The sequence below is a fragment of the Temnothorax longispinosus genome, chromosome 12 (assembly GCF_030848805.1).
Source record: "Temnothorax longispinosus isolate EJ_2023e chromosome 12, Tlon_JGU_v1, whole genome shotgun sequence".
Taxonomy (NCBI): domain Eukaryota; kingdom Metazoa; phylum Arthropoda; class Insecta; order Hymenoptera; family Formicidae; genus Temnothorax; species Temnothorax longispinosus.
In genome coordinates, this window is record NC_092369.1 from 10157212 (window position 1) to 10169980 (window position 12769).

General features: G+C 36.7%; 2 protein-coding genes, 2 long non-coding RNA genes and 1 pseudogene across 4 annotated transcripts; 1 reads left to right on the top strand and 4 right to left on the bottom strand.

Moving 5' to 3' along the window:
• Positions 1-887: 887 nt before the first annotated feature.
• LOC139822730 (farnesyl pyrophosphate synthase-like) lies at positions 888-2001 on the bottom strand (annotated as a pseudogene).
• Positions 2002-2151: 150 nt separating this feature from the next.
• Positions 2152-11650, bottom strand: LOC139823304 (farnesyl pyrophosphate synthase-like). Its single transcript, XM_071795726.1, has 7 exons — positions 10740-11650; positions 4286-4454; positions 3674-3814; positions 3260-3463; positions 2983-3147; positions 2682-2894; positions 2152-2601 (listed from the first exon to the last, which is right to left on the bottom strand). The coding sequence occupies exons 1-7, from the start codon at positions 10865-10867 to the stop codon at positions 2401-2403; spliced, it is 1221 nt and encodes a 406-aa protein (XP_071651827.1). The 5' UTR covers positions 10868-11650; the 3' UTR covers positions 2152-2400.
• Positions 5411-6922, bottom strand: LOC139823318 (uncharacterized). Its single transcript, XR_011734739.1, has 2 exons — positions 6205-6922; positions 5411-6081 (listed from the first exon to the last, which is right to left on the bottom strand). It is a non-coding gene; the product is annotated as an uncharacterized lncRNA (long non-coding RNA).
• LOC139823316 (uncharacterized) lies at positions 7919-10497 on the top strand. Its single transcript, XR_011734737.1, has 2 exons — positions 7919-8047; positions 10061-10497. It is a non-coding gene; the product is annotated as an uncharacterized lncRNA (long non-coding RNA).
• A 136-nt stretch (positions 11651-11786) lies between the features above and the next one.
• Positions 11787-12567, bottom strand: Ndufv3 (NADH:ubiquinone oxidoreductase subunit V3). Its single transcript, XM_071795743.1, has 3 exons — positions 12398-12567; positions 12172-12292; positions 11787-12077 (listed from the first exon to the last, which is right to left on the bottom strand). Exons 1-3 carry the CDS (start codon positions 12425-12427, stop codon positions 11932-11934), a joined length of 297 nt encoding a protein of 98 aa, XP_071651844.1. The 5' UTR covers positions 12428-12567; the 3' UTR covers positions 11787-11931.
• Between the last annotated feature and the right edge of the window lie 202 nt (positions 12568-12769).

A 12769-nucleotide genomic window follows, 5' to 3' on the forward strand; every position in this document is an offset into this window, starting at 1 on the left:
TATATATAGGTAATTTTTTACTAATATTGGTATTAAAATACGATCTATTCTAAAATAAAATGTTTACCCCCTTTATATTATATATATATACTCTCGTTCAGTAAACAAACGTTAGTGTCTCTTATGACCGTCTGTATGTGAATCGCTGTATTATGCGGCTTTGATTTTTCAGATCAACATAATCTTAAGCCCTATCACTCTATGGATTGGGATGAAAGTGGATTGATATTTAATCATTTATAATAAAGAAAACTGATCTCAAGTTTAGTGAAGTTGCTCTGGTATAAGCCTCATCATACGAGGGCAATGAAGAGTTAAGAAAATAACTATATAAAGTTATATGTAAAAAATTATATGTACTAATTATAACTATATATATAAAATATTATATTGCATTTAATCACCTTTTCTCAGATAAAAAATAATTCTTATAAAAATACATTGCCACACTTTGTCTCCGTAATCAATATTTTTTTTTTACAAAATGTTAACTCTTTTGTTAAACATATAAGCTATGAATTACAAAAACCGTTATAAAATGACGATATCAAATGTTTTAGAATTTTTTTATTGATTTTTTAATCAATAATCGAAATAAGAATCTTCTGCGTGCAAAATTTATATAAGACTGTAATATTTGTTTAAAAATATAAAAATAACACTTTATAGTGCCAGGACCTTAGATAGAACATATCATATTTATTCTAACTTTAAAATCTTTAATGAAGGTCTATACATATATTATATTATATATATATATATATATATATATATATATATATATATATATTATATGTTATGGTCAAAGCCCGAAACGCGGGCATTTCTAGCATTGACTCTGATCAATTCTTAACCATAACATATAACATTAGTTTTGACGAGTGCTTTCATGACGACCTCCGATAAATCTTCTGCAATAAATCTAAGAACAGTTTTGCGGAAGTCCGCAAGATATCTGGTGTACGTGTTCATTTATTAGATTATAAGTTTTTTTTTTCGTATTTGGAATAAACTTCGAGCAGGTTCAAGTCAATGAAGAGCTGTTTCACGCGTCTTACTTTTTCCAGATCTAAAACCTCCGTAACATTCCTGTGTGATAAAAGAAAAGAAAGACAGAGAGAGAGGATTAATACAACAGTATTTGACAAAACAACGCATCTATAGACAAACACTCGCCTCTAATATTTTACGTTGCTCCGGAGTGGCGCGCTGAAGAGCTACGACAACAAATGTGCATTTCCCTTCCTGGATATCAGTACCATCTTTACCACAAACCTCAGTATCCCAAAACAATCCAAATAGTCATCTTGGACTTGCAATAAATGTCCTATCTCTAATAAGATGGTTTTTGCTTGCCTGAACATCTCCGGTTCTTTTATTCCAGCCTGCATCGATAATATCGCATAACGCATTATTATCTCATTAAAGTAAAACAGTCTTTTCGTATATAACAAAATTGAGATACGCTTACTAAATACATAGCCGCAGTTACTGGCAAAATGCACGTATAATACGACGCTTTGCACTCGACAATGGAATTGTACCGATCCATCGTAAATAAATCCAGATCGGGCTTCTTGCCGAAATTGGTCGATAACATGTCTAAGCACTGACCCATTAGTGTCTTAAATATGATCTGTATAAATTATTTCATAAATAATATTATTCGATTAGAAAAGAAAGAAAAGATAAACTTTTGACATTTGCATAACGTATATTTATGGCATCTTTTTACTTACATCGTGAAAACTGAATAAATATTAAAAAATCCGTGTAATTATCAGAAATTTCCATTTATACAGATATTAAAATATTCCAAAAATCCTCATACAATTATTTCTGAAAATATCTGAAAAATTTAACATATTTTTTCTGAATTTTTCATAAATCTAAAATATGAGAAATTCTTAGATAATTCTGAAAAAATATGAGAAATTTTTTCACCAGAATTTCCTGTCAAATTTATACTTACTGTACCTTTTGTATTAAACGCTTTAACATTTAATATTGGACTATATTTCGTCAGTTTTTTCAAAGAAAATGACAGAAAAATAGCCTACACGTTATAATTTATTTATATGTATAATTGAAATTAATATTTTTCTTCATAAATAATAAACGCATTACAATAACAAATAATTTAAAGACTAATTATCGTGTTTAAGAAAATTTTTATTGATTTTTTCAGAGTGAAATATTTTCCTGTACATAAAACTTTATAAAAGATCTTTTGATATATTTTTCACTCTGAAGTAACATTTCGCAATACTTCTCGGACATTGGCAGAACACTTCTCATTTTATCTTATCCTATGCTCTAAATTTAATGCAAAAGTATATTTAACGTTTAACACATAAAGTTTAATACATTTTGTCTCTTTTTTTAATGTACACAACTGTTTTATGACGCTCTGTGATAGAGTTTTCCTAATAAATTCAAGAAAAGACCATGTGGAAGCCCTCGTGATATCTGCTGTATATGTACATTTAATAGATTATGTGTCTCTTCCTCGTATATAGAATAAGTGTTCGGCAAACCCAGATCAGTGTAGAGCTGTTTCACACGGTTTACTTTCTCCGGATCGGAAAATCCATAACATTCCTGCGTAATAAGAAAAAAAGAGAAAGTATTAATACAACTGCGTTTGACGAAGTGCAATGCATCTAACCAACGAGACTCGCCTCTAAAATTTTACGCTGCTCCGGAGTGGCGCGTTGAAGAGCTACGACAACCAGCCACGTACATTTCCCTTCCTCTATATCAGTATTATCTTTGCCACAAGCCTCGGCATCCCCAAAGCAAGCCAAATAGTCGTCTTGAACTTGGTATAAATGTCCCATCTCTAACAAGATGGTTTTTGCTTGCCTGAACATCTCTGGGTCTTTTATTCCAGCCTGCATCAAGTAACAAGTAACAGTGCATTGTTATCATCGAAGCGAATCAGTCTTTCCGTGTTATACAAGAAAACTGAGGTGTACTCACTAACTGCATTGCCGCGGTTATTGGCAAAAGAAATGAGTAATGCGCTGTTTTATACTCGACAATAGAATTGTACCGATTCATCGTAAACAGATCCAGATTTGGCTTCTTGCCGAAGTTGGTAGAGAGCATATCTAGACTTTGGCCCATTATTGTCTTGAACGTGATCTGTTGACGTGAAAAAAAATATTTTTCTATATAATTGTTCGATTCAATGGAAAAAGGAAAGGTAAGCCAGCATTCACATAATGTATGATCGGTAGGAAATATCTTCACTCACGTCCTGGAATGTTTCTAGTAGATTGACATAGCAGTCTTTCCCTTTGAAGTGCTTTCGAATTAGATAAAACAGAGCGCTCTCTAACATTAAACCATCGTTGACTGCCGCTAGACCTATGTCATTGTAACGATACCAACAGGGTTGGCCTCGGCGAAGCAACGATCGGTCCTGTATATCGTCGATTATGAGGAAATAGGCTTGCATCTGTAACAGTAAATATCTCAATATTACAATTCGTAATCGCGACACTTTATATTTTTAATAAAAATCGCTCATAAATACAGTATACTTTGATTTAATGGTGCTACAAATTAATATGTTACAGTCTGTGTCTTGATTAACCGAAGAATAATCGATTGTGGTTTATAAAAGAAATATCAGCGTCACAAAGGAAAGGAGAACAGCATTACGTACCAGTTCCATACACCATGCTAAAATTCGAACTAGACGAATGTTTTCTTCGGTAAGTTGGTCACTTGGTGCCAACACCTTATAAGCATAAACTAACGCTAAAGCGCGAGTTTTCTTTCCTCCCGGGACATTGTACTGCAATACCTGTGTAACAGAGAGATCCATCAGTCTACATATTCGTTTAAATTTATGACTTACTGCTTCTCAGACTTTGTTTTATCGTTACAGATTTTTCTATATATTAGTAAACATAATTTTTTTATTTTCTATTGAATCGTACCAATTTTTATTTGTTGATATGCCTTTCTCTTAAATGTCTACCTTTGAATTTCAATTTTGATTCACTTTTACTTTTTGTACATCGTCATTATGAGTAAAAGTTGACTTTAAATTTGTAAATTTGCAACTGTATTACGAAATCTTATTCAAACGTTTATGATATCTGATCATACGGAACAAATTTATTCCAGAATTAATCAATCAATCCATTACATGAATTTTAATCTCATATGTGTACTTATAATCGCTAATCATTGGTATTTAAATTCAATTATGGTATTTTAATTAATAAGTCAAATTAATTCAATGGTATTAATCAATAACGATTCGACTTACTTTTGCCATCCATTTGGTAACATCAGGAATATTGAAGCTCTTCGTCACATCCGTGAGATCGCGAACAACGTCCGGCCACACCGCCATCAAATCCCGACTTTCGTCCTTGCTTGTTATCCATGTCGGTTGTGTTACGGAATGAACCATTCGCGCATTACAGTTTAATGTTCTAAAAATATAACGAAATATAACGTTAAGAATTACGAAGAGTATCAGGTGACAATGACGATGCTCTGACGATCACTTCTACATTATACATGCAAATAAAATCGCGACGTTGCGATAAATCATGAAAAGAACAAAATAATTTAAAAACGGTGAAATTAATTTCTCTTATTGAATATTTATATTTCGATTTTTTGCTATTTTTGTGAAATATATTCAACATTTTTCACTTTGCCTAACTCTTTGTTTAACAAGGGACAGTCAGATTTGTCGAAAATAAAAGCTTTTTTGGGGAATTTATTACAAAGAAATGAATTGAAACTGAGACTTGTCCTTTAACACAATGTTTATTAGGATCATAAACTACAACAAAAAATTCTTTTTAATGAAAAATATGCATTAAAAACTTTAAACGCGTTTTTCTCCGTTTCTTATTTTCTTTTCGTTTTGCAGCGATAACTCAGGCTCAAATTAATTGACTTAAGAAAAATTGAACATGTTTACAATATATAGAATATAATTTCGAACTAAACCTCTAAAAAGTCTATGCAATCTCTGGTTTTTGAGAAAAAAATCAAACCGCTCTTTTCATTTTTTGTTTGTAAAAAGAGCTGTTTGATTATTTTTCTCGAAAACTAGAGTGTGTACAGACTCTTTAGAGGTTTAGTCCGAAATTATACAGATTGTGATTTGAGTTATCACTGCAAAACAAAAAAACTTTTTTAAAAATCCTCTTCGATCAGCCATCTGCAGCGCCATTTTTCAATGCATATTTTCAACTAAAAAATTTTTTTGGTTATAGTTCATGATTTTAATAAACGTTGTGTTAAGGGGCAAGTCTCGGTTTCAATTCATTTCTTTATAATAAATTCCCAAAAAAGAAGCTTAATTTATTTTCGACAAATCTGACTGCCTAGTTCCCTTAAGAAGAAAAGAAAAAGACTCAGACAGGAAACGGAAAATTTTCATATTCTTTGCTTGTATTAAAATAACAATATACAGAGCTATGCAGATATCTATACACTTGTGAGAAAGAGATTTGCACATTCATACGATTGTCATGTAAATGTCAAAATAGTTAACCCACGGTGTAACCTGTTGCTTCCTATATGTGATATACTGTCATCCATAAATTCGTGCACAAGTATATAGAAAGATTTAGTATTGAGGCATGTACTACGTACAATTCAAAAATCAAGTTTGACAAGTTTAGAATCGAGTATAGATCGAATTGGTGTCGCAACGAATTAAATCAGAAAGTTGATGTAAATTTCTATATTAATGTAAGACAAGTCCGAGTTCAAATATTTTCATGTCCATCCACAGATATTAACGTATTAAGCTCGACTCAACACATTTATTCGGAGAAAGAACAATTGGAACGATTCGAATAACAACTTTAATTCAAGTTGTTGAGCGGAGAATATAGGCTGAAATAAAATAAAGTTTAATTCGCACGTAGAGTCAAGTCAAGTTCAACATTCATATCTGAATTGATTTCATATTTTCTAGGTATGTGGGCTTGTTGTTTACATAGAAAAGCGATGCGTGTAGCTCTAAACGCGTGATGTAGCGAATCCGGCGAGTTTTCCGCGGAGATGCAGCACCCAGCAATTGGAAATAAGTGTTCGCTGAAATAATCACGAAGGTCGCGATTAATCGCGGCACGCAACGTGGATATATATCGCGTTTCTGTGTGTGTGTGTGTGTTGTGTTTCTTTTTAACGGAGTCAAAAGAAATTTTTTAAAATCACCATAAAGAAGATAAAGTATGACGAGGATTCAGCGTCGACTATGGAGATTTGATCGAAACCTGTTTTTCGAAGATCCACTCTTCGTCGGCATGGATCCTGCCTTGGATCTATTCGTATCTGATAACGTGATTATTCCGCACACGGAAAAAAACAAAGTGTCAAATCAAAACTTATATATTACTCGTATATACGCAACAATTTATAATCTTTTTATACGAATTTAAACTTTTTATTTCAACTTTTTTTCTCGGTTGCTATAAATTATAAAAATAATTTCATTCAAACAAGTTTTCTTCGCTTAACGTAATATAATTTTCAAGATTATAGATTGTTGTGTATATACGAGTATATAAGTCTTGATTCGACACTTTTATTTTCTGTGCAGAAATCTCTGAATGTGCACTAGTAGAAAAAAATATTACTGACGTATGTCTGTTTAAATAATATGCAAAGCTCTGAAATAAATCTATAATAAGCCTAAAGAATAAACAGCGTGATTTACATAAGGCTCTGCGCTTTGTCAGTTATCAAACGCGTGTTTGTTTGCATGCATAAATAGTTATCGGGTTCATTTGCATCGACGATCTCTATCTGATCTATGTGCATTCCAACTTTGACGTCAGAGTATTATCACGGTGCGTCTCACTCCGCGTGTACTTGGCGCGAGATATCGTGTCTCTTGACAAGTCATTATAAAGGCGGCGCCGCAATCATTAGGAGTATATTTCGAATAATAATATCGTACAGCATGTAAATATAACGACGTAAAATGCAATGTATAATACATAATAATATCAATTTAGAAACTGATAACTGACAATTTACATCGTGCATTTACCGACTGCAAAATCAATGAACAAGGTAACTCTCTCGTTCTGAATTAATAGAAAACATCTATTACTAACGTTCTGAATTAATAGAGAAAAATTATTAGTGACGTATATCCATCTCAGAATTTTGGATTATTCAGTTGCGCTCAAATCGTGAAAAACTTGAGGAGTATCAACGCTTTCGCTAAAATATAATTTTCGCTTTTAACTAAAGTATAATTTCGACGTGCTGTAAAAATTATTTTCTCAGATTCCTGTTTTCTCACTACTGCCGCATTACGTTAGAATTGTATTATGTCAGAATCTCTACGTTAAAAAAAAAATCGTTCTTTTGTTCCGCGCACGTTGAAAGTATAGTAACATATGAAAAAAGAAACTGATCATTCGTATTGCAAGATTGACAATCGGTCGCGCGATTTTTTCTGTCATAATCATTGTTCGGTACATATTTTATAACAAGAAAAAATGGTGGCTTTAAAATTGAGTATCATGTAATTATGCGTAAACTTTCAGGATGTCTCTAAGTATGTCGAGGATCTCGCACGAATAAGAAACATATTATTCTTTTAAACATTACGGAAATACGAAAGTCCGTGGCTGGAGCGATAATCGACGGTCAATAGAGCTTTTATTTGCTATAGCCGACACGACAAAGAAGCGCTAATAAAAGCGAAACAACGCGGAAAGGTAAATCGAGAAATTGACTTATCTATCCGGCACCGACGTTCCACGTTCCACGTGATAACCACGACCTGACGGAGCGCACGTTACGGATCAGGCACGTCATTTCTCGTATAGGATATGCGAGCGTGGAATAGCGCCGAGTAAACAACTTTATCAATGATCTAACAAGATGCGTTCCGAGATGCGAGAACGTTCAGCGTGTGGAAGCCTCGCGAGGAAATGTACGCAATATAAAAATAGCTTTTATTTTGTGACGTGTTAACGTTAAACACGTGCCGCAATCGTTATCATCGCCGTGAGTCACGAAGCAACGTCGCTTTATCAGAAAGGTACGTGCAATATCGGGCGTAATACCGATCGAAATTAACGGACGATTAAAACGAATCTAATTACGGCTTCCTTCGAGATATATACACTCGCCTTGTGCGCGAGCGAATCGGATCGAACAGAGGAAGCGAACAAAGACTCAAAACAAGTTGAAATTACATTCGAATTTTTGCTTCGTCAAATTCGAATTGTGTTTATTGATTTTTAAAAGTAATTAATTTATTAAAGTTCGTTCTTGATTAAATAAGTGAAACACGACCGATATGCAATCGATTAGAATCAGGGAAAAACGATATAATTATTCGTGAATTATTTTATGTACATTTAATAATATCATAGCGTTTTTTCCTGATTGATTATTCTTGATTCTCTCGAATTTTACATTTCGACGGACATTTTCGTAAATTATATACGTATATAAAAAGATAAGTTTTATCAATTCTACTCTACGATTTCGCGGTGGTTATTCTAACATATGCAGCACATTATTACGTATAACTGTATACCTTAGAGGTAAATAATCTCTATCATTATGTATTTATAGAAAACAAGGTTTAAAGTTTGAAGTATGGAAATGGTGTATTTTTTAGATATATAAAATAAAAGTATCAACTTGCTATTGAGTTTTTAATGCAGTAATTTATAACTGGCATGTTTAATAGTACAACTGCGAATAACACGTTGTATATCTGACCAAAATTAAGGCATTACGAACATTTTTAAGGCTTTTCCTAAACATTGTATCTTAGGAACTATATAGTAATAATAGACATAAAATCCTTTACCATGATACAGTTCAAGCTTCTGATATATTTGGATTTTGGAAAATTAATTCCATTTTGACCAAAACTGAACATACGATTTTTTTACCTCTAAGGTATTTATACAATGTATATATTTGCATTTGCATGATTTGCATGATGATTTGTATTATTTGCCGCTGAGACACTCGAAATATATAAATATTTAGACAATCGCGCACTTTATCAGAACAAAGAGCCCGCGTTTGAAATCAGCTGTTTTAACAGAGGCAATTAATTTCGATTGAACCTCGTGCCTCGTAAACAAACGAAGAGAAGTTTAAGTTTAGCCGGGGTTATAAGGGGAAAATATTTTAACTGATCGCTCGAAGCATCGATGAACGGATACGAGCTGGTGAATTCCACGGGATTTGAAAACCTAAATTCTCTCTCGCGGCGGAGAATCGTTCCGCCAATCGATTTTTACGATCTCCCGGTCGCCTCGTTCATCGTATATGTACATATGTCCGTGACGATCGCGTTCGTGACTCGAGTTAAAAGTCAACAAGGGATTAACGCGCAGGTGTTTGTTAAACGCTCGCAAAACGACTTTTATGTCTAGATCGTGCTTTCTCACAAGTGTATCCGATAAAGATCGAGACAGAAATAGAAATAGAGAGATAGAGAAGAAAAGGCATTGATTACACGAGCCTTTTTGTCATCAGCGATTTGCATGACAACTGCGCATCGAGGAATGCTGATGACCGATCATTCCTTTTTTCTCCTTATACTAGACATGCACCACAGACGCGTGCTTCGCGCTATTTAGCTTTAACATTATGCTCTATTGTTATTACACCTATTAACTCTTTGATACACACAACTGTCAAAATATACGATGACAGCTGTGAATGATGTAAGCGCAGCGAGAGAACCAATTATCGGCATCGCGGAAAAGAGGCAACAATAACCGCGATAGTATTAGAGTTAATTAGAGTATCGACTTTGCACGTCTTTTTTAGAGAGGGATTATTGTACACAGAAAAAAAAAGAATGTTAAATCAAAACTTACTCAAATTAACGCGTCGTTTCGTGTATACGCAGCAATCTATATTCTTATAAGAATTTCAACTTTTTCTCCTTGGTTGAACTATATATAAACGACTTCATTCAAGCAAGTTTTTTCTTCGTTTTCTTCGCAATATAATATCTCATTTCAAAATTTCTAAACTCGAGATATTTTCAAATCAAGAATATTCTGTTTTCTGTGTACAGAAGCTGAAATCGCGTACCCGTTCGCGAGAGATCCTCCTGGTAAAATCGAAGACGGTTCCAAAGCAAAGATTAACCGTTAATTGGAGAGGAATGTGAAACCGAACCGTGAAGATTGACCGGGCAATTCCTTAATATCTTGTCGACTATTTACGGGTAGGATCTATCTTTTGCGTCACGCAATTCTTCTTCTCAATTAGTTTAAAGAAGCAATACCAAAGAATTGTTGAAAGGAAAAAAAATTATGCGACGTCCAAAGTTTAATCAGACTCGCAGTTGGCGGAGTATTAACATAAAAATATTTCGAATCGGAAGACGCAAAGGACAATTCTTCCTGAATCATAGCTAAAGAAGAGAGAATTTATCGAACCTGTGTATATCTCGACTGTCTTTCTCATTCTTATCTATTCTTAAAATAAAAAAAAAGTTCTTTTCCTGCATTTCGCGAATTCTTCGGTCTTCCTAAAACTCGAGGGATTTTTTCTTTCTATTTTTATCTTTCTACGTTTTAGAATCTGCAGACTATCGGGACACGATAGGGCATTTTTTCAACTCTCTTCGCTCAATTCATCGATTAAACATGTCTTTAAACTCTATCCCATTAGGGGGGGGGGGGGGGAGTGTTCTCGCGAACGAGCGATCGCATCGCAGGGGTTGTTCTCACCGCTCTCTCTCATCTCACCTCCAGCACGCTGCATCCCCGCGGCGCACGCCCATGCGTGCGACGTGCGCGGGGTCGGCGGCGGCGCCGGCGAGGCGCCGCGCGACGCTGAGCGCCGACAGGAATCGGTTCCGCGCGACGGCCGACATCGCTGGATCCTCCGCCGCGCACTCCGCGTGTCCCGCGCGAGGAAAGTACGTAAGAAGAGAGAACCTGACCAGCCGAAACCGCGCGGGCTGGACTCACATCGGCGAGGCGCGAGGAGCTGAACTGGAGCTCTCGGTCGCGAACGTGTGGTAACCCGGGCCACTCCGAGTCGAGCACTCTCCACTCGCGGAGCCTGCGGTGTCCGGCGACTCGGGATCTCGCGGATTTCACGGGTTCGGGAGGAAAAGGGGGGAGGGGGGAGGGGGAAAGAACGCAAAGGAAAAGAAACGGAAGGGATAACGATAACGGGCGCCGCGACGACGTCCAGTCGTGGCCAGCCGTGCCGACTGGAGGCGGAGCGGACCGCGGACCCTCGTCGTCGAACTTCGGACCTCGGGGGGGTGTCGCGCGGCCGCGTCACCGTCGCACTCATACGCGATGGGCACCGGCGCTCGTCCGGCTCGACCGACTTTACGCGGCCTCCTGGCGACTATGGTGTGGCGTGACACGCCGCCGGCAGTCCCGGCACCGTCATACACATATATCGCTCATTACACCACGGACCAAAGAATCGTATGGTTGGCACGTTTCTAGTTTCTACGTGGAAGCCAGTCAGCTGTTAGCGACAAGGGGCGAAGAGGGGAAGCGGCATCGGCAGCTCGGCCGAGTCCGACCATTCCGACCGCGCGCTTCGGACGCATTCATGTGATCCGCGTATAAATGAAACTGCTCCTCCAAACAGTGGCTCTCAACCGGGACGGGATTCACGGGATTCGCCCTGAGGATCCAACGATTGCTGGAAAATTTCATGTTGTTTATTTTCATGTTTTACGAGCGATAGATATGCTTAACAAAATGTATTTTTGTTCTCCAGAGATAAAATGGCGAAAACGATCGGGGGGATTACACGTAGATAAATAATATATTAAACGTATTTTTATTTTTCTTAAGTAATAATAGCGCAGTTTTGAACACTCTGGCTTGTCGTCATCTCTCGAACATTTTCCCCAAACTTATTAAATTTGCTATCTCATTTATTCCTACTTTATATTCTTCGTTCTATCGTTTATTTGTTGAACGGTCTCTTATTAGACGGCGGCGGCAGTCTGTACTTTGCCAATTCTAACTCAGCCTCCGCGAACGAGTCCACGTGGTAGCAAAAGTACTCGGGATTCTTGTACTCCTTGTCCTTGGAAGCGTCGGGCCCTACGGCTAAAAACAAATTCTCAAGTTCAGCCCTGGAGATCTGCCTTTGGCGAATGCTCTCCGCGGAGAGCGATGTACTGTTTAATCTTTAAAATCTTACGTGCGTTTGGTACTTTGACAACATTCTGGCTGAGGCCCGCCACGTCGGCGTTCACCGTAGATTGACCGGCGGCACTCGAAGACTGTGCGCTCAACGTCCGTGAAGCGACGGTCGTTATATTCTGAAAACACAACAATAACAATTGGAAAGCTTGCAAAGGCAGATCAGGTTAAAGGCTTCGCAAAAACAGTTTTAAACGCAATATACTCTGTTCCGCGATACGTACCTGTACTCGTCTCGCAGCGACGCGCAACATTTCGCGACGATTGTAAACGACGATCGAATTATAATTTTGTCAAACGATTATGATTCGGAGTTATGAGTGTCCTTTTGACAATGAGCTCCGTCGCTCCGTCGCTTCGTCCCTTTAACGTTCCTCCACGTGGAGAAATTTCAGTCTTGCCATTGGCGAGCATGTGAAAGGCAGAAATTGTAAGGACGTTTGATTGGTCCCTGGAAGAAGAAGAAGAAATCTGATTGGCCTGGCTCATTCGGGAGAAACGATTGGTCGGCGTTACGTAATACAAGCGCAATGCGCGACACGATCGAGTTAGCAACATTTATTTATCAAATATTCATCAAATATTATTAATCAATA

What these genes read in the sequence shown, in the direction of transcription:
- Ndufv3 (XM_071795743.1), bottom strand. Translation starts at nt 12,427, where the DNA reads ATGTTGCGCGTCGCTGCGAGACGAGTACAG. An exon ending in TCGCTGCGAGACGAGTACAG is followed by an intron (nt 12,293 to 12,397) that starts GTACGTATCGCG and finishes TTGTGTTTTCAG; the next exon opens with AATATAACGACCGTCGCTTC. An exon ending in TGTCAAAGTACCAAACGCAC is followed by an intron (nt 12,078 to 12,171) that starts GTAAGATTTTAA and finishes ATTTGTTTTTAG; the next exon opens with CCGTAGGGCCCGACGCTTCC.
- LOC139823304 (XM_071795726.1), bottom strand. Translation starts at nt 10,867, where the DNA reads ATGTCGGCCGTCGCGCGGAACCGATTCCTGTCGGCGCTCAGCGTCGCG. An exon ending in TAACCGCGGCAATGCAGTTA is followed by an intron (nt 2,895 to 2,982) that starts GTGAGTACACCT and finishes TACTTGATGCAG; the next exon opens with GCTGGAATAAAAGACCCAGA. An exon ending in AGCAGCGTAAAATTTTAGAG is followed by an intron (nt 2,602 to 2,681) that starts GCGAGTCTCGTT and finishes CTTATTACGCAG; the next exon opens with GAATGTTATGGATTTTCCGA.